At 45.4% G+C, this 20,488-nt stretch overlaps 1 protein-coding gene across 3 annotated transcripts in view; it reads right to left on the bottom strand.

The window, feature by feature from the left end:
* The window catches only part of LOC119967675 (M-phase phosphoprotein 9), a 163,934-nt gene that overhangs the window by 9,207 nt on the left and 134,239 nt on the right, over window positions 1-20,488 (bottom strand). For all 3 annotated transcript variants that reach the window (XM_038800708.1, XM_038800537.1, XM_038800623.1), the window contains exons 20-22: window positions 17,250-17,370; window positions 11,977-12,080; window positions 11,369-11,628 (exon numbers count right to left, since the gene is read on the bottom strand). In XM_038800708.1, coding sequence (XP_038656636.1) covers window positions 11,369-11,628; window positions 11,977-12,080; window positions 17,250-17,370 — 485 coding nt within the window. The remainder of the gene's footprint in view (window positions 1-11,368; window positions 11,629-11,976; window positions 12,081-17,249; window positions 17,371-20,488) is intronic.

The following is a 20,488-nucleotide window of genomic DNA, read 5'->3' as shown; positions in this document are numbered from 1 at the left end:
TCAATACTGAGAAACCCAGCCAAGTCACTAACCCAGGTCTCTAATTTTGGGGGCTTTGAGTCCCTCCACATTAACAGTATCAACAGTAAAGTTGGCAGGTCATGTTACAGTTGCATAAGACTTTGCTCCGGCCATATTTGGAATACTACGGACAGTTCTGGTCATCACATTACCAAAAGGATGTGGATGCTTTGGAGAGGGTGCAGAGGAGGTTCACCAGGATGTTGCCTGGTATGGAGGGTGCTAGCTATGGAGACAGGTTGAGTAGATCAGGATTATTTTCATTAGAAAGACGGAGGTTGAGGGGGGACCTCAATGAGGTCTACAAAATTATGAGAGGTATGGACAGGGTAGATAGTAAGAAGCTTTTTCCCAGAGTGGGGGACTCAATTACTGGGGATCACGTGTTCAACGTGAGAGGGAAAAGTTTCAGGGTAATCTACGTGGAAAGTTCTTTAAGCAGAGGGTGGTGGGTGCCTGGAACGCATTGCCAGTGAAGGTTGTAGAGGCGGGCACGATAGCATCATTTAAGATGTAGACAGGTACACGAATGAGCAGGGAGCAGAGGGATACAGATCCTTAGAAAATAGGCGACAGTTTTAGATAGAGGATCTGGATCGGCACAGGCTTGGAGGGCCGAAGGGCCTGTTCCTGTGCTGTAATTTTTCTTTGTTCTTTGTTCTAGTATCTGTCTCGAGGCTACCAGGGAGGCAAAGGCCAAAATGTCAGCCTCTCTCGCCCCCTAGACTCCCAGCTATTCCAAAGATCGCCACCTCTCGGCACCACCCGTGTTTTAAGTATCGTGGACATAGCCTTAGCAAAACCCTACCAAAGCCTGTAAGCTTCGGGCATGCCCAAAACATATGGACATGGTTTGCTGGACTTCCCACGCACCTCGCACACCTTTTTTTTTTATAAATGTTTTTATTCAGTTTTCATATTTTATATTGAACAAATTACAAATTGTTAGGAGAAAGAAAAAAAAAACAAACACGCAAAAATTAACATACATATTTACAGGTAAGCATCTTCGTAGTAGTAACTGCGCCCCCCCCCCCCCCCCCCTCAACATGTTTATTTAGTTTGGTTTTGGGCCTTAGCTAGCCATCGAACCCCCGTAACGAACCTGTAGCCCCCCCCCCCCCTCCCGCTACCTTCCCCCGACTATTCTTCCTCTTGTACATTGGCCACAAATAGGTCCCGGAACAGTTGCATGAATGGCTCCCACGTTCTGTGGAAGCCGTCGTCCGACCCTCGGATGGCAAATTTGATTTTCTCCATTTGGAGAGATTCCGAGAGGTCGGACAGCCAGTCCGCAGCTCTGGGCGGTGCTGCTGACCGCCAGCCAAACAGGATTCTACGGCGGGCGATCAGGGAGGCAAAGGCAAGGGCGTCTGCCCTCCTCCCCAGGAATAGATCTGGCTGTTCTGAAACCCCGAAGACCGCCACTATCGGGCATGGCTCCACCCTCACTCCCACCACTTTGGACATTACCTCGAAGAAGGCTGTCCAGTACTCCACGAGTCTGGGGCAAGACCAGAACATGTGAGCGTGGTTGGCCGGGCCTCTTTGGCACCGTTCACATCTGTCTTCCACCTCCGGGAAGAACCTACTCATACGGGTTCTTGTTAAGTGGGCTCTATGTACCACTTTTAGTTGCGTCAGGCTGAGCCTTGCGCACGTGGAGGTGGAGTTGACCCTATGCAGTGCTTCGCTCCAGAGTCCCCACCCGATCTCCATCCCCAGGTCGTCCTCCCATTTCCTCCTTGTTGCGTCCAGTACGGTGTCGTCCCTATCTACCAGTCGGTCATACATGTCACTACAGTTCCCTTTCTCTAGGATACTTGCGTCCAGTAGGTCTTCCAGTAGTGTCTGTCGTGGCGGTTGTGGGTACGTCCTTGTCTCCTTTCGTAGGAAGTTTGCACCTCGCACACCTGTCCTCTGACCCAAAAAAAAACTTGTTCATCCAGGCCACCGTCATGTGTGCCTGGTGGACTACCTTAAATTGTATTAGGCCAAGCCTGACACATGATGAGAATGTGTTAACTCTGCTTAAGGCATCCGCTCACAGACCCGCCTTTGTCTTCTAATTCCTCTATCTGAGTTTCCTCGAACTCCATAAGTTCTTTGTAGATATCTGATACCTTCCCCTCTCCCACCCATGTTCTGGAAACTATCCGGTTCTGTATCCCCAGTGGTGGCAGGAGCGGGAAGGTTGGAACCTGACTTCTCAAAAAATCCCGTACCTGCAGATATCTAAACCCATTCCTGGCTGGCAGTTCAAATCTTTGCCTTTCTAGCTTTAACCTCGCAAGTAAACTTGGCCCAAGCTTTTAAGTGTAATTGTCTTCAAGCTGTTTTAATTGCATTTATCTCATTTTTCTATAATGAAACATTACTCTTCCCTGAACTAAATATTACCTCTCTAAAATATTCACTCCAGATGTTTACCAAGGTTCAGTGGAGTTTATCGCCCTCTTAAGCACTCTGGTTATCTATCTTTTAATGGAATTTGACTCCAGCATTTCTATACTTGCCGGCATTATTACATAGAAATGACAGCACAGAATCAGGGCATTCAGTCTAACAGGTCCATGATGTTTATGCACGACACAAGCCTCCTCCCACCCTTCTTCATCAAATCCGGTGAACACATTCTTCTATTTGTTCCCCTTAAAACATTTAGGCTATTCAACTACTCCATGTGGACGGGAGTTTGACATTCTAACCACTCTCAGAATTAAATAAGTTCCTTTTGAATTCCCCAGTGGATATGTTAGCGATTGTCTTATATTTGTGGCCCAGAGTCTAGTATGTAATTTGAAGCATTTTCTTTAACCTATCAAATCCTTTACAGTACACCAAGTGTGGTCTAACAGAGGTTCTACACATGTTCATCATAACTTTTTTACCTTTCAATTCTAAATCTCTCAAAATGCTCCCAGTGCCTGTTTACTTTTTTTTTAATAGTCTTATTAAAAAATAGCCTTATTAATTCATGTTACTACTTTTAATGATTTGTGCATATAAACCTACAAGTCTCAGTTTCTTTACCACGTTTATGACACGGCGGCACAGTGGGTGGAACTGCTGCCTCATGAACCTCCGGAGATGGGGATGTGCTGAGCGGACGGGGAAAGGTGACTCTCCACCTGGAAATTCCAGCCCACAAATAGGTCACTAAGCCTGCAAACTCCCCCACCCGACTCCAAGACCACCACAGCCACCAGGACATGCCGCAAATAATAATTCTAGGCTCCGAAGAGACGGCAGGATCAGCAAGAGCCGAGAAAGGAAGAATGAGGCAACCACAAAGACACAGGGTGAGACGGAGCCAGTCGCAGCCGAACAGGTCGGGTCGCCGACGCACATGCCGGCCCACCCGCCAATAAGCCAGTGGATGGACCTCTTCACACAGGAACGCCACCAATTGGAAATAATGGCAATGGTGTGGGCAGCAATCGCGGATGCCCTGGCCCCCTTCAAGGTGGAGCTGGAAAAGACAGAGCAAGGCCGGAAGCGCAGGAAGCAACAATCAGGGAGCTGGTGAAAGCGGCGACTGATCAGAGCGACCTGATCGTGTCATTCGACATAGTAAGGTTGGTCGCTACTAAAGGATTGCTTAATGGGAAGGTGGAAGACCAGGAGAACCATCGCATCACCCAAACCTCTGCATTGGGGGCCTGCCGGAGGTAATAATGAAAGAAAGATGATGATGAAAATCACTTATTGTCACGAGTAGGCTTCAAATGAAGTTACTGTGAAAAGCCCCTAGTCGCCACATTCCGGCACCTGTTCGGGGAGGCTGGTATGAACCAGGAACCCCTCGCAGAACGTGGCCCACATGCTGGGTAAGTTAGTAAGGGATGAAAACATCCCCAAGCCTCTAGAGATAGTCAGAGCCCACAGGTCACTCTGACCAAGGCCGAGAACGGGAATGCAGCCACAGGCCATCATCTCAAAGCTGCACCAGTACCTCGTCTACTTTCTGTGGTAGAGAATTCCACAGATTCACCAAACTCTGGGTAAAGAAATCTCTCCTCACCTCAGTTCTATAAGGTTGACCCCTTATCCTCAAACTATGAATCCTAGTTCTGGACTCCTCCAAATTCTTTCTGAATCTACCTGGTCTAATCCTGTTGGAATTTTGCATGTTTCTATGAGATCCCCTCTCACTCTTCTAAACTGCAAGGAATATAGTCCTAACTGACTTTGTCTCTCCTCATATGACAGTCCCGCCATCCCAAACCAGACAGGGACAAAGACATGTATCAGAAATAGATACCACAAGGGCAGCACGGTGGCCTAGTGGTTAGCACAACCGCCTCACGGCGCTGAGGTCCCAGGTTCGATCCCGGCTCTGGGTCACTGTCCGTGTGGAGTTTGCACATTCTCCCCGTGTCTGCGTGGGTTTCGCCCCCACAACCCAAAAATGTGCAGAGTAGGTGGATTGGCCACGCTAAATTGCCCCTTAATTGGAAAAAATAATTGGCTAATCTAAATTTAAAAAAAAAAATTTTTTTTTAAAAAGAAATAGATACCACTGAGTCTAGGCAAGCAATAAGAGTTTTTCCAGTACATCCCACACATCAGTTTTTACCCCATTAATGACCTTCCCATTTCCACTTCTCCCAATACTTTGTCAGCATTCTCTTGGAGGGCGTTTTATATGCGCAGCAGAAGAGAGTCTTGGACAGGTTTTAAAAACGTCATTTCCTCTCATCCCATTACTTCCCTCCTTGCCAATTTATTTGAGTTTATTTGAAATCTCCCATGTTTGGGATTCTCTGCCCATTTCACGTATTTGCTTACCTCTCTCTTGTTCCATCAAATTACCATAAGAGCCCTGCATTACATCACTAGATGGACTGGGCTTGTACTCACTGAAGTTTAGAAGAATGAGAGGAGATCTTATAGAAACATATAAAATCCTGATGGGACTGAACAGGCTAGATGTGGGGAGAATGTTCCCCATGTTGGCGACATCCAGAACTAGGGGTCACAGCCCAAGAGTAAGGGGTCAGCCATTCAGGACTGAGATGAGGAAGAACTTCTTCTCTCAGAGAGTTGTGAACTTGTGGAATTCTCTCCCACAGAAAGCTGCTGGGGTCAGGTCGTTCGATATATTCAAGAGGGAGCTGGACATGGCACTCGAGGCTAAAGGGATATCGGTATGGAGAGAAAGCGGGAGTGGAGTATTGAATCTGCACGATCAGCCATGATCATATTGAATGGTGATGCAGGCTCGAAGGGCTGAATGGCCTATTCCTGCACCTATTTTCTATGTTTCCATGTCATTCTGGCTGGTCCCTTCTTTCCTGGGGCAGCACGATAGCACAGGTGGATAGCACTGTGGCTTCATAGCGCCAGGGTCCCAGGTTCGATTCACCGCTGGCTCACAACGTGGAGTCTGCACGCTCTCCCCATGTCTGCGTGAGTTTCCTCCGGGTGCTCTGGTTTCCTCCCAGTCCAAAGACATGCAGGTTAGGTGAATTGGCCGTGATCAATTGTCCTTAGTGGTCAAAAAAGGTTAGATGGGGTTACTGGGTTAGGGTGGAAGTGAGGCCTTAAGTGGGTCGGTGCAGACTCGATGGGCCGAATGGCCTCCTTCTGCACTGTATGTTCTATGTTCCTTGTATTTCTTTTCATATGGATTCTGTTTCTAACCTCCTGCTAGTTATGACAGCACAACTTGGCAATGAAATAATATAACTTATGTAATGTTAACCAGATCCTGCATTCCTTTAATTTGCAAAGACAGGCTGAGTTAACACTCATTGAGGTCTCATTCGACTCATCATAAGTTGCTTTATTCTGCTTGATAAAATATAGAGCATCAACCAGGATTTAAAAATCACTTGATATAATCAGTTAAATTTCTGTATGCATACCACAAAGAATTTTTTAAAATGCCTTCTCTACTTCCTGTCCTACCAGCAGTTAGAACTCACCCAATCACACACCCCTGACCTGCTGCTGCCATCACTATCTAGTGTCTAATGATTTTTGAAGGGCCTCTTTTCAAAGATTTGCACGAATTAAAAAGATATAGCCTACCCCAAGGTGAATGTTTCCTGAGGGACTGAACATTGCTAATGAATAGGCCATTACCTGCAAACTCTTTCACCTCCCCCCACCCCCCATTTAAACCACCTGACAACTGCTACTGGATTTGCATCTCAAAGTGGGATTGCCTGGAATAGCTTCAGGTAAATTTATATTCAAATCCAGTTTGAAGATGGTTCCAGTTTGTGATTTTAAAAAATAAGAATCCATAATTCATATTAAACTTGTCAATTTTTAAATACCTTATTTAGTTACACTGTAAAAGTCCAACTCACTACGAACCAGAATCCCTTTAATGGATTAGTTTAGTTCTGAAGCCCATTTATTAAACTATTCCTCCTGCAGCAACATTTCTACTGAGCGGCATTAAAGCAAAGGATCTATCAATAAAGCCACTGCAATCCAGCAATCACTATTCAACAGGAAAACCTTATTTAATGCATCTAATCTGTAGGTATGGGCCCATCCCTACATACCTTTGACCTGACTGGCATGCTCGGTCATCTCGGAGAGCAGTTAGGAGTCAGCCTAATGCCTGAACTCACATGTGGGCCAGGTAAAGATGGCAGATTTCCATTCCGAAAGGACTTTAGTGAAGCAGATAGGTTTTTCCAACAAGTGACAATTGCTGCCATAGATACCATTAAATTCCATATTTATTTAAATTCCACCAGCTGTCATGGTAGGATTTGAACCCATGTTCCCAGAGCATTAGCCTGGACCTCTGGATTACTTGTACAGTGACATTACCACTATCCCACTGTCCAAATGAAGTTTACATTGTGCATGGACACACTGCAGGAAACAATAATGAAACAATTATTTGCATATTATCAATTGTAACAGTCTTCACAAAATTCCAAAACTTTAGTACAAGGTCATAAGACATAGGAGCAGTATTGGGCCATTCAGCCCATCGAGTTTGCTCTGCCATTCAATCATGGCTGATATGTTTCTCATCCCCATTCTCCTGCCTTCTCCCCATAACCCCTTATTAATCAAGAACCTATCTATCTGAATTTTTGTAAAATAAATTTAGAATACCCAATTCTCTTTTTCCAATTAAGGGGCAACTTAGCATGGCCAATTCACCTACTCTGCACATCTTTTTGGGTTGTGGGGGCAAGACCCACGGGGAGAAGGTGCAACGTCCACATGGACAGTGACCAGGGGCCAGGATTGAACCCAGGTCCACGGCACCGTGAGGCAGCAGTGTGACTATCTCAGTCTTAAAGAAACTCAGTGAATTGGCCTCCACAGCCTTCTGCGGCAAAGAGTTCCTCAGATTCACCACCCTCTGGCTGAAGAAATTCCTCCTCATCTCAGTTTTAAAAGGATCATCTCTTCAAGCTGTGGCCTTGGGTTGTAGTTTTTCCGAATAGTGGAAACATTCTCTCCACTCTACCTAGGCCTCTCAGTATCCTGCAAGTTTCTTCAACCACTCCTCATATGACAAGCTCTTCATTCCAGGGATCATTCTTGTGAATCTCCTCTGGACCCTTTCCAAGGCCAGCATATCCTTCCTTCGATATGGAGCCCAAAACTGCTCACAATACTCCAAATGGGGTCTGACCAGAGCCTTATACAGCCTCAGAAGTACATTCCTGCTCTCCGCGTAATTACAAAGAAACAACAAAAAGTTTCTATTGGTATGTAAAGAGAAAAAAATTTATAAAAACTAATGTAGGCCCATTACAGTGAGAAACGGGCAATTCATAATGCGGAACAAAAAAAAGGTTTGAGGAACTAAATTCATAGTTTGCTTCTGTCTTCACAAAGAAAGACATGATTCATCTACTGGAAGTTCTGAGAAGCACAAGTTTCAGTGAGGAGTGAAGGAAATAAGTATTAGTAAAGAAATAGTTTTGGGGGAAATTAAAGGCGGATAAATCTCCAAGGCCTGATGATCTTCATCCCAGTGGCCCTAGAAATAGTGGTAATTTTCAAAAATTCTTTGGACTCTTGAATGGTTCCTGCAGATTGGAGGGTAGCAAATGTAACCCCGCTATACAGGCAGCACAGTGGTCAGCACTATTGATTTACAACTCCAGGATCTCAGGTTCGATTCCCGGCTTGGGTCACTGTTGTGGGGTCTGCACGTTCTCCCCGTGTCTGCGTGGGTTTCATCCGGGTGCTCCGGTTTCCTCCCACAAGTCCTGAAAGACGTGCAGTTAGGTAATTTGGACATTCTGAATTCCCTGTGTACCCAAGCAGGCACCGGAATGTGGCGACCAGGGGATTTTCACAGTAACTTCATTGCAGTGTTAATGTAAGCCCAGATGTGACAATAAAGATTATTATTATAAAAAGGGAGGTAGAATGAAAATAGGGGACTATAGACCAGTGAGCCTAACATCGGTGGTGGGGAAGTTGTTAGAGTCCATTGTCAAGGATTTCATACCATAGCATTTGGAAAGCACCGATATAATCAGACAAATTAAGGAGGTGGCTCTGGACGGGGGAACCAGTCGATGTGGTATATTTGGACTTTCAGAAGGTGTTTGACAAAGTCCAGCATAAGAGATTATTGTGTAAAATTAAAGCACATGGGATTGGGGGAAATGTATTGAGGTGGATAAAAAAACTGGTTGGCAGAGAGAGGAAACAAAGAGTAGGGATTGATGGGTCTTTTTCAAATTGGCAGGCAGTAGCTAGTGGGGTGCCACAGGGATCAGTGCTGGGATCCCAGCTATTCACAATATATATTAATGATTTGGATGAGGGAACAAAATGTAACATCTCAAACTTTGCAGATGATACCAAATTATGTGGGAGGGTGAATTGTGACGAAGATGCAGGGATCCTACAGCAAGATCTGGACAGGTTGGGCGAGTGGGCAAATCAATGGCAGATGCAGTATAATTTGGATAAGTGTGAGGTCATTCATTTTGGAAGCAAAAACAGGAAGGCAGATTACTACCTGAATGGTTGTAAATTGGGAGAGTGGAGAGTGCAGCGGGACCTGGGTGTCCTTGTGCACCATTCGCTGAAGGTAAGCATGCAGGTGCAGCAGGCGGTAAAGAAGGCTAATGTTATGTTGGCCTTCATTGTGAGAGTTTTCAAGTATAGAAGCAGGGATGTGTTGCTGCAATTATATGGGGCCTTGGTGAGGCCACACCTGGAGTACTTTGTGCAGTTTTAGTCTCCTTCTCTGAGGAAGAATTTTCTTATCCTCGAGGGAATGCAGCGAAGGTTTACCAGACTGATTCCAGGGATGGCGGGATTGTCATACGAGGAGAGAGGTTGGGATTGTCTCACTGGAGTTCAGAAAAATGAGGGGAGATCTCATAGAGACTTATAATATTTTAACGGGACTAGACAGGGTAGATGCAGGGAAGATGTTACCAATGATGGGTGTGTCCAGAACCAGGGGTCACAGTCTGAGGATTCAGGGTCAACCATTTCGGACAGATATAAGGAGACATTTCTTCACACAAAGAGTGATGAGCCTGTGGAATTCATTACCACAGGAAGTAGTTGATGCTAAAACATTGAATATATTTAAGAGGCAGCTAGATAGAGCACTTGGGTTGAATGGGAACAAAGGCTATGGGGTGAAAGCAGGATTAGGCTATTGAGTTGGATGATCAGCCATGATCGTGATGAATGGCGGAGCAGGCTCAAAGGGCCAAAAGGCCTCTTCCTGCTCCTGTCTTCTCTGTATGTATCTATGTAAAGTCAGCATGGATTTACGAAGGGAAATCATGCTTGACAAATCTACTAGAATTCTTTGAAGATGTAACTTGTAGAGTTGACCAAGGAGAACCAGTGGATGTGGTTTATTTAGACTTTTAGAAGGCTTTCGACAAGGACATAGCAGATTAATATGTAAAGCTAAAGCTCATGGGATTGCGGGTAGCGTCTGGAGATGGATAGAAAGCTGATTAGCAGAGAGGAAGCAAAAAACTGGAATAAATGGGTCTTTTTCCGATTGGTATGCAGTGACTCGTGGAGTATCACAGGGATTTGGACGAGGGAACTAATTGTATTATCTTCAAATTTGCAGCTGATGCAAAGTTGGGTAGGAAGGTGAGCTATGAGGAGGATGCAGAGATGCTTCAGTGGGATTTAGACAGGCTGAGCGAGTAGGTATATGCATGGCTGATGCAGTATAATGTGGGTAAAGGGAGATTATCTGCTTCAGTAACAAAAGTTGGAAGGCAGATTATTATTTGACTGGGTGTAAATTGAGAGGCGGATACTCAGCGAGACCTTGGTGTCCCTGTGCATCAGTCGCTGAACGTAAGCGCGCAGGTACAGCAGGCAGTAAAGAAGGCAAATTGTATGTTGCCTTCATAGCGAGAGGATTCGAATATTGGACTAGAGATGTTTTACTACAATTGTATAGAGCATTGGTGAAGCCACAGCTAAAGTAATTTTGGTGTCCTTATCGGAGGAAGGATGTTCTTCCTATGTTGGGAGTGCAGCAAAGTTTTACCAGGCTGATTCCTGGGATGGTAGGACTATCATATGAGGAGAGACTAAGTCAATGAGGATTATATTAACTGGAATTTAGAAGAGTGAGAGGGGATCTCATAGAACCATACAAAGTTCTAACAGGATTAGACAGGTTAGATTCTGAGAGAATATTCCCAATGGTGGGGGTGCCAGAACTAGGGGTCACAGTTTGAGGATAAGGAGTAAACCTTTTAGGACTGAGGTGAGGAGAAAGTTCTTCACCCAGAGAGTGGTGAACCTGTGGAATTCACTCCCACAGAAAGTAGTTGAGGCCAAAACATTGTGTAATTTCAAGGAGTTAGATATAGCTCCTGGGTTCGAGGCTGGTTTAGCACAGGGCTAAATCGCTAGCTTTGAAAGCAGACCCAGGCAGGCCAGCAGCACGGTTCAATTCCTGTACCAGCCTCCCCGAACAGGCGCCGGAATGTGGTGACTAGGGGCTTTTCACAGTTACTTCATTTGAAGCCTATTTGTGACAATAAGCGATTTTCAGTTCATCTAATTTTTCAAAAGCAGCAAGGTTAGGTAGATTAGTAATGCTAATTTGACCCTCATTGTCAAAAGGTTAGGTGGGGTTATGGGGATGGGTGGGGGGGGGGGGGGGGACAGGCATAGGTAGGCTGATTTTTTGGAGGGTCCACGCGGACGCGATGGGCCAAATGGCCTCCTTCTGCACTGTAGGGATTCTATGATATGGGAGGTATGGTGGGATCAGGATACTGAACTTGATGATCAGGCATAATCACAATGAGTGGTGGAGCAGGCTCGAAGGGCTAATTGGCCTCCTCCAGCTTCTATTTTCTGTGTATGTTTCTATGGGCAGGAATTGTAATTTGCTTCATACCTGCTGTTTTTCTTGTATAAGTGCATCAAAAAGCTTCTCAGTTTCTCCTAGCGCCTCCATTCTTGCTTTGTATGTCAGTTCTGTCTCATAGGGTGTTTGTAGCACTGGAAGTTTCTTCTCTTTTTGAAGAAAAGTGGTTGTCTTGTCTTCCCAAGCAGGCCGACTCGTAACAGATCCCAGCTTCACTGCATTTAGTACAGAATCTGAACGTGATTCAACTTGAAACTCGTCGTCAACACAATTCCTTGAATTTTGCATTGCTGCAAAAAAAATTCACACTATTTTTAAAATGAACAATTAAATAACTCTTACTTTTAGTTTCTAGGGTGGCACGGCAGCACAGTGGTTAGCACTGCTGCTTCACGGCGCAGAGGACCCGGGTTTGATCCCAGCCCCAGGTCACTTTCCGTGGGGAGTTTGCACATTCTCCCAGTGTCTGTGAGGGTCTCACCCCCACAACCCAAAGATGTGCAAGGATTGGCCACGCTAAATAGCCGCTGAATTGGAAAATATAATTGGGTACACAAAATTGAATTTTAGAAAATGCCAGTGTTAGTTTCTGCAATTTTGAAATATTTGTCAAATAATTTTACATTATGCACGTTTACCTTTTGTATTTTCCAGCGGAAAAAAATGAAGCCTTTTTCTTGGACTTGAACTTTGAGAGAGGACTGAACTTGGAAGCTCCATTTCATCCAAGTTTGCATCAAATCTAAAAATAAAATAAAACATTCAAAAGGAAGATTGTACACTTAAGATTGAACAACAAAAAGACCTCTGTTTCCATCCAAAGTCTGCACAAGGGCGGCACAGCAGCACAGTGGTTAGCACTGTTGCTTCACAGTGCCAGGGTCCCAAGTTCGATTCCCGGATTGGGTCACTGTCTGTGCAGAGTCTGCACGTTCTCCCCGTGTCTGCGTGGGTTTCCTCCGGTTTCCTCCCACAAGTCCCAAAACACGTGCTGTTAGGTGAATTGGACATTCTGAATCCCGAACAGGCCCCAGTGTGGCGACTAAATGATTTTCACAGTAAGTTCATTGTAGTGTTAATGTCAGCCTACCTGTGACAATAAAGATTATTATTATTCCAGAAATACAGAAATTGTAACACCCAAGGTAAATGCTGTACCATCATAATGGTAGTTCACGTGCTGCTTACCCAGGACCAATCAACACTAACCAAACTTGCAACCTTGATTATTGAGCATTATGAAAATGTCTAATTTTATATTTAGCATTCCCTCTGTTAAATAGTTTGGTACCAGAGTATATGAAATGAAATGAAATGAAAATCGCTTATTGTCACAAGTAGACTTCAAATGAAGTGACTGTGAAAAGCCCCTAGTCGCCACATTCCGGCGCCTGTTCTGCCCACATGTTAATAACAGATCCATTACTCCTTTGGCATGGCTCTCATATACAGTTTGAATATGTTCTTATGAAGCAAAGTTGAATACGACGTTTACAAAGCAGTCAACCGTGGGTTACTGTCTGTGTGGAGTCTGCACGTTCTCCCTGTGTCTGCGTGGGTTTCCTCCGGGTGCCTCGGTTTCCTCCCACAAGTCCCGAAAGACGTGCTGTTAGTTGAATTGGACATTCTGAATTCTCCCTCTGTGCACCCGAGTGTGGCGACTGGGGGATTTTCACAGTAACTTCATTGCAGTGCTAATGTAAGCCTACTTGTGACAATAATAAAAATTATTATTATTTCAAGCATGCTCAATTATATCCAATAGGATACAAGCTGACTTTCCTTTCTACTGCTCGTTGTTGTCCACAGGATATTAATTGCACAAAGCTTACTGGTATTTTACATAACTAAATAACATAAAACATACATTATTAATCATAACAGCTGCATTATGTCATGTGTGAATATATTCAGTCTTACACAATGTCACAGCTCAGCACTAGAGCACCATCACTCGACTGAAGTTCACACATATGCCATTGTAGAGCAATATTGGTTAAAAAATGTAATTCAAATATTCTATAAACCAAATGTGACAAAACTGCAATAAAATAAACCAATAGAAAGATTATATCAAAAGCACCTCTCAAATAGTGATTGCAGTAGCTGTTCTCAATGGTCAGAAACGCACTAGAACAGCTAAACCAAGTAGATCCCAATGGTCCAAATGGCCTCCTTCTCGGCTGTAATGACACTAAGTCCATTACAGCAACTATAATCATTTTCCAATGTCACTCACGAAATATAGGCTTAATTTATGACTTGTGAATGTATTTGAAAATTTAACATTAGTCAGCCTTTGTATTAATGAAGCATCACATAATATATTTAAACAGGTAAACATTGAAAAGCTTTATACCCAGAAACATACGTAGAAAATAGAAGCAGGAGGCCATTCAGCCTTTCGAGCCTGCTCTTCCCCACTTTTATCCCAAGAGCTACATCCAAGGTCTGAGGTGTTCAAGTCAGGTGACCCTGACCTCCACAAGAAATTTAGGTACGACCTCTGCAAAGCCATCAAGGATGCCAAGAGACAATACAAGACTGAGCTAGTCACAGACTAACGACACGGTCTCTTGTCGGTTGTGGCAAGGCTTATACAACATAACAGGCTTCAAAGCAAAGCCGAGTAGAATCTCTGGCAATAGAGCACCCCTCCCCGATGAACTCAATGCATTCTGCTTGTTTCAAGCAGGAAGCCAACAAACCATCGTCAACTGTCCCAACAGCTTTGGACACACCCATATCTACCGTGACAGCTTCCAAAATCAGCTCGGCCTTCTTGAAAATGAACCCACGGAAAGCAACGGGTCCTGACAGAGTCCCTGGTCATGCACTCCAATCCTGCACGGACCAACTGGTGGGTGTTCGCAGGCACCTTCAACCTCTCCCTACTCCTTTCCGTGGTTCCCACCTGCTTCAAGAAGACCACCATCAGAGCGGTGTCAAGAAGAAACAGGCAACGTGCCTCAATGACTACAGTCCGGTGGCCCTGACAACTATCATTATGAAGTGCTTTGAGAGGTTAGTCGTGAGCCACATAAACTCCATATTCCCAGAATGCCTTGATCCACTGCAATTCACATACCGCCACAACCGGTCCACAGCAGACATCATTTCCCTGGACCTACACTCACCACTGGAGCATCTCGACAACAAGGACTCCTACATCAGACTCCTATTTATTGACGACAGCTCCGCCTTCAACACCATAATCCCAGCCAAGCTCATATCAAAGCTCCAAAACCTAGGACTTGGTTCCTCACTCTGCAACCGGATCTTCAAGTTTCTGACCCACAGACCACAATCAGTAAGAATAAACAACAAAAGTCCTCAATACCGGGAAGAATGCGTACATAGCCCCCTACTATACTCCCTGTACACACAAGACTGTATGGCAAAATTCATCTCCATCTGCAAGTTTTCTGACGACAGGAGTGTACTGGGTCAGATCTCGAACAACGATGAGTCAGAGTAAAGGAGGGAGATAGAGAATCTAGTGGTATGGTGCAATGACAACAATCTCTCCCTCAATGTCAGCAAAACTAAGGAGCTGGTCATCGACTTCAGGAAGCGAAGTATCGTACACACCATCAATGGTGTCCATAGGACCATAAGACATAGGAGCAGAATTAGACCACTCGAGTCTGCTCCGCCATTCAATCATGGCTGACATTTTCTCATCCCCATTCTCCTGCCTTCTCCCCTTAACACCTGATCCCCTTATTGATCAAGAGATGGAGATGGTTGACAGCTCCAAATTCCTAGCTGTACACATCACCAACAATCTGTCCTGGTCCACCAATGTTGACACTATGACCAAGAAAGCACAACAGCACCTGCACTTCCTCAGGAAACCAAGGAAATTCAGCATGTCCACATTGACTCTTACCATCTTTTACAGATGCACCATAGAAAGCATCCTATCTTGCTGCATTACAGCCTGGCATGGCAACTGCTCGGCCCAAGAGTGAACACAAGACCAGTCCATCATGCGACCCAGTCCATTGACTTTGCCAACACCTCCTGCTGCCTTGCGAAAGCGGGCAGCATAATCAAAGATCCCTCCCACCCGACTTATTCTTCCTTCCAACCTCTTTGATAGGTCAGAAGATACAAAAGTCTGAGAACATGCAGTAACAGATTCAAAAACAGCCTCTTCCCTGCTGTTACCAGACTCCTAAACGGCCCTGTTATGGACTGAACTGATCTCTCTACGCATCTTCTCTACTGTGTAGCACTTCACCTACTGTGTAGCACTCCGTAGGCTTCACCCAATGTCTATGTATTTACATTGTGTATTTATCATATATCCTATATTTTTCATGTATAGAACAATCTGCCTGACTGTATGCAGAACGCTACTGTTCACTGTACCTCGGTACGCGTGTCAACAAAGAACAAAGAAAATTACAGCACAGGAACAGGCCCTTTGGCCCTCCAAGCCTGCGCCGATCCAGATCCTTTATCTAAACCTGTCACCTATTTTCCAAGGATCTACTTCCCTCTGTTCCCCACCATGTCAATAAATCTAAATTTAATTCCTTCTTGAAATTAGTTTTTTTGCCTCAACTACTTTCTGTGGTAGTGAATTCCACAGATTCACCACTCTCTGGGTGAAGGAATTTCTCCTCACATCAGTCCTAAAAGGTTTCCCCCTTATCCTCAAACTATGACCCCTAGTTCTGGACTCCCCCACCATCGGGAATATTCTTTCTGAATCTACCCTGTCTAATCCTGTTAGAATTTTCTAAGTTTCTATGAGATCCCTTCTCATTCTTTTGCCAGCCCAGGAATCAGCCTGGTAAAACTTTGCTGCACTCCCACCATTGCAAGAACATCCTTCCTCAGATACGGACACCAAAATTGCACACAATTGCATCACCAATGCCCTATACAATTGCAATAAAACATCTCTATTCCTGTACTCAAATCCTCTCGCTATGAAGCTCTCAACATACCATTTGCCTTCTTTACTACCTGCTGTCCTGCGTGCTTACTTTCAGCGACTGATTCATGAGGACACCAAGGTCTTGGCAATGCCGACATGTCTCACGATATTAACCCCCCCACCATCTGGCCTGGGCTTACAAAATCCTACCAAGTGTCCTGACTTGAGACAATTCACACTTTCTTACCCTGGTGATTATCCCTCTCTCAAGTGGCACGTCTGGAACTGTAAAGACTTAATTACCTGCAAAGACACACATTCCAAGTATCATCTTGCATCATTGACTTTGTCAATATGTGTGTTTGTGGAACCCACCTCTTCGCTCACCTGATGAAGGAGCTACGCTCCGAAAGCTAGTGATTCCAAATAAACCTGTTGGACTTTAGTCTGGTGTTGCAAGACTTCTTACTAGATGTTATCTAACTGTCATGCGAGTGACCCTTTAAGAAAGGTTTAGTCTCTTGTCATGTGAATTGTAGCACATTGGGCTGTGGCTCTCAGATGAGAGTTCTTTTTTAGGTTTCAGTTTCAGTTTGACTGCTTTGGACTGCAAAAGGAGAAAGAAGTATTTTCCCTGTTTTCATTTTAAAAGCTGTTGCAGTAAAAAGCACATTGTTTGTGGCTAACTGCGTTGGTAACTTTGAAGATATAGTTGTTTTCTGAAAGGAGTTTGAAACTTCTGATTGAGACTGGATCAGAAGCTCAGGAAAAGAACCAGTCCCAGTCAACTGAGAATACAGTAGTGTGCTGGGCCACACCCTTGAAAGGGGTTTTGGTTTATTTGATTTTGTTATTGAATTGGACCAGCTAAGGGGGAATTCATTAAGGGTTCATACATAGATTACTGTAGCTGTGTGCTCATCCTAGCCAAATTCAACATAAAGATTGTGGGTCAGGTGAACTTAATGATACATTTTGGAGATTCTAAGCCCTGGCCCATAACATGATGCAGATTATTACCTTGTCACTGTGTTTTCTTCTTTGCCAATGAGATGATTAAATCCAGGGGATAAGTTTTCTTTAGGACAGCGTTTGGGACTGGACTTAGCAGACAATGATGTTATCAATGTGTTTCGTTTAGCTGTAAAAGAAAGAAAAAGATCAGTACTGTATTTGAACAGGTGCATTTTAAAATCTGTCAACAGCTGGTCACAGTATTTTACGGGGGGAGAAAACAAGCCAATAGGCAATGCAGATATTTGTGCCAATTTCTTTGAAATGTCACTTTCTTTTACTAAATTATTTCCCAGCTTTAGTCCCAAGTTCTGGTATCTGCTGCCGACAGGACACGCTGTCAGACTTGCTGCCAGACTGCCAGTATGTCCTACAGCTGGAGGGCAAAAAAATAACATTACCCACTTGATGGGACTTCAGAGCCCACACACTTTTCTCTCAGTACCTTAGCACTTGGCCCGACTCGAGAACTGGAATCACGCCCATGTTCCTTTCACTTGTTAATGGGATACGGGCATTGTTTGCCCGTCCCTCACTTATCTCGGGGTGAATTTTCAAAGCTTTGCAAGTTAACTGAATCATTAAATCCAAATTATGGGAAGCCTTAGGAGGCAAATCCCTAACTGCAAAGTTATACATTCCAATAAAATCTTCATCCACTTTATTGTTTTACAAATAATTGATTCTGGGGAGGGGTCACGTGACGCGAGTGCAGGAGCGGCTGCATGTTTGCGAGGTCTGGTTCTGCTCGTCTTTTAACATTAATTTTATCCGAATGCACATTTCATAGTGGTCTGCTTTTTGACATATATACCTTGCACTATATCCCTCCATGATCCTGGTTGCAATTTCGCAATGAGGAGCCGAGTTAAATCGTAGAGAATCCCCTTTTTGCCATGGTGGTTGTGGTTGGCTGGGCCAGGCTCAGCTTGCAGTGACATTGTTGCTGGTGAATGGACCTCCGCACCAGCGGTACTGTGTGGGCGGTTGGGGTTGGCTGTGGCCGGACCCAGCTTGCAGTGACATTGTTGCTGGTGAATGGGCCTCCGCACCAGCGGTACTGTGCGGGCGGTTGTGGTTGGCTGTGGCCGGACTCAGCTTGCAGTGACATTGTTGCTGGTGAATGGCCGTCGCCTTGCTGTGTGCATCGGGATGATGGACGCCATTGCAAAGGTTGTTCAAGATGAAGATCTTGCCACCGTGATGCAGATCTTTGGCGTTCACTTTGAGGTACCCTTGGGAGAATGGTGGAGTCGCAAGACAGAATCCTCGTATTCAAGAGAGCACTTTCCCTGGTAAGAGCATGCCTTCGATTCATTGAAATTCTGTTGCACGGTGTCTCGGCCAAAGAATGTCCGTGAGTCCAGTTCTTGGCGACCATGCTTTAGTAATCTTGATCCGAAGGTTGGGTGTATCAGGGTCGACGGAACACAGTGTATATGGTCTTCGAGGCCTGGGTCGGTTGGATTCCCCCCCCCCACCAAAAAAAAAACAACTGCTGGACTATATTAACCGGTTCTCAATGCTTGTCGTGAGGGGTTGGAAGTGGCGATGGTGTAGAGTCATCCCCCCCCAGTCGGGGCCGAGGATGTGGATCACTTGGGCCTCAGCATGGTGGAAGCGAAGGTGCTTCGTTCATTGGCGTCTTAGCCGAGATCCTGAGGAGTGTTCGATGATCCGGAGATGACTTTGGCCCTTGAGCAACATAGATGGTATCATGTGCTATTATCCTGAAATTCTTTAATAATCCTGGACGTTACCCGTGATTATGCTGTAAATTATTTGTTGTTGTCTTTTCTCTTGCAAGTGCATGTGAAGCGTAAGCACGAGAGTCGCCCGATTTCCTGCTCTGGCAAAAGCCACGTTAAATTGATTATATGAAATGTGGTGTGATCAGTTTTATTCCTTTTTTAAATTATGTGCTGTAATCCTTGTAATTATATTTTTTGAATATCCCTTTTCACGTTTATAATGAAGATGGGTGGAGTTGGGAGGGTGGTTGGGGTGGAGTTGGGTGATTGGGGTGGAGTTGGGTGATTGGGGTGGAGTTGGGTGATTGGGGTGGGGTGGGGTGATTGGGGTGGGGTTGGGTGATTGGGGTGGGGTTGGGTGATTGGGGTGGAGTTGGGTGATTGGGGTGGAGTTGGGTGATTGGGGTGGAGTTGGGTGAGTGATTGGGGTGGAGTTGGGTGATTGGGGTGGAGTTGGGTGATTGGGGTGGAGTTGGGTGATTGGGGTGGAGTTGGGAGGGTGATTGGGGTGGAGTTGGGTGATTGGGGTGGAGTTGGGTGATTGGGGTGGAGTTGGGTGATTGGGGTGGAGTTGGGTGATTGGGGTGGAGTTGGGTGATTGGGGTGGAGTTGGGAGGGTGATTGGGGTGGAGTTGGGAGGGTGATTGGGGTGGAGTTGGGAGGGTGATTGGGGTGGAGTTGGGTGATTGGGGTGGAGTTGGGTGATTGGGGTTGAGTTGGGTGATTGGGGTGGAGTTGGGAGGGTGGTTGGGGTGGAGTTGGGTGATTGGGGTGGAGTTGGGTGATTGGGGTGGAGTTGGGTGATTGGGGTGGAGGTGGGTGATTGGGGTGGGGTTGGGTGATTGGGGTGGCGTTGAGTGATTGGGGTGGCGTTGAGTGATTGGGGTGGGGTTGGGTGATTGGGGTGGGGTTGGGTGATTGGGGTGGAGTTGGGTGATTGGGGTGGAGTTGGGTGATTGGGGTGGAGTTGGGTGATTGGGGTGGAGTTGGGTGATTGGGGTGGAGTTGGGTGATTGGGGTGGAGTTGGGTGATTGGGGTGGAGTTGGGTGGGTGATTGGGGTGGAGTTGGGTGGGTGATTGGGGTGGAGTTGGGTGGGTGATTGGGGTGGAGTTGGGTGGGTGATTGGGGTGGAGTTGGGTGATTGGGGTGGAGTTGGGTGGGTGATTGGGGTTGAGTTGGGTGGGTGATTGGGGTGGTGTTGGGTGATTGGTGTGGAGTTGGGTGGGTGATTGGGGTGGAGTTGGGTGTTGGGTTAGTTAAGTCCACACTGAGATTGAAGATAGCCCCAGTTACTGTATCAGGTCTTTATTTTGTGTTGTGTTATTTTGAATTTAAGAATCTGTGCTCGTCTCCTTCGATGGCCTGGGAGGACTATGTGCCCTGGGTAGGACTGGGTTCCTTCTGACTTTTCCTTGAAGCTTTATGATTACAACTAATCATTTTTTCTTTAGAACTATTAGAATCGGATGAATTTAATTAATTTAATCCTTGG

The sequence above is a fragment of the Scyliorhinus canicula genome, chromosome 1 (assembly GCF_902713615.1).
Source record: "Scyliorhinus canicula chromosome 1, sScyCan1.1, whole genome shotgun sequence".
In the NCBI taxonomy this organism is placed as follows: Eukaryota; Metazoa; Chordata; class Chondrichthyes; order Carcharhiniformes; family Scyliorhinidae; genus Scyliorhinus; species Scyliorhinus canicula.
Note: the sequence above shows the minus strand (reverse complement) of the source record. Positions and strands in the feature narration are given on the sequence as shown.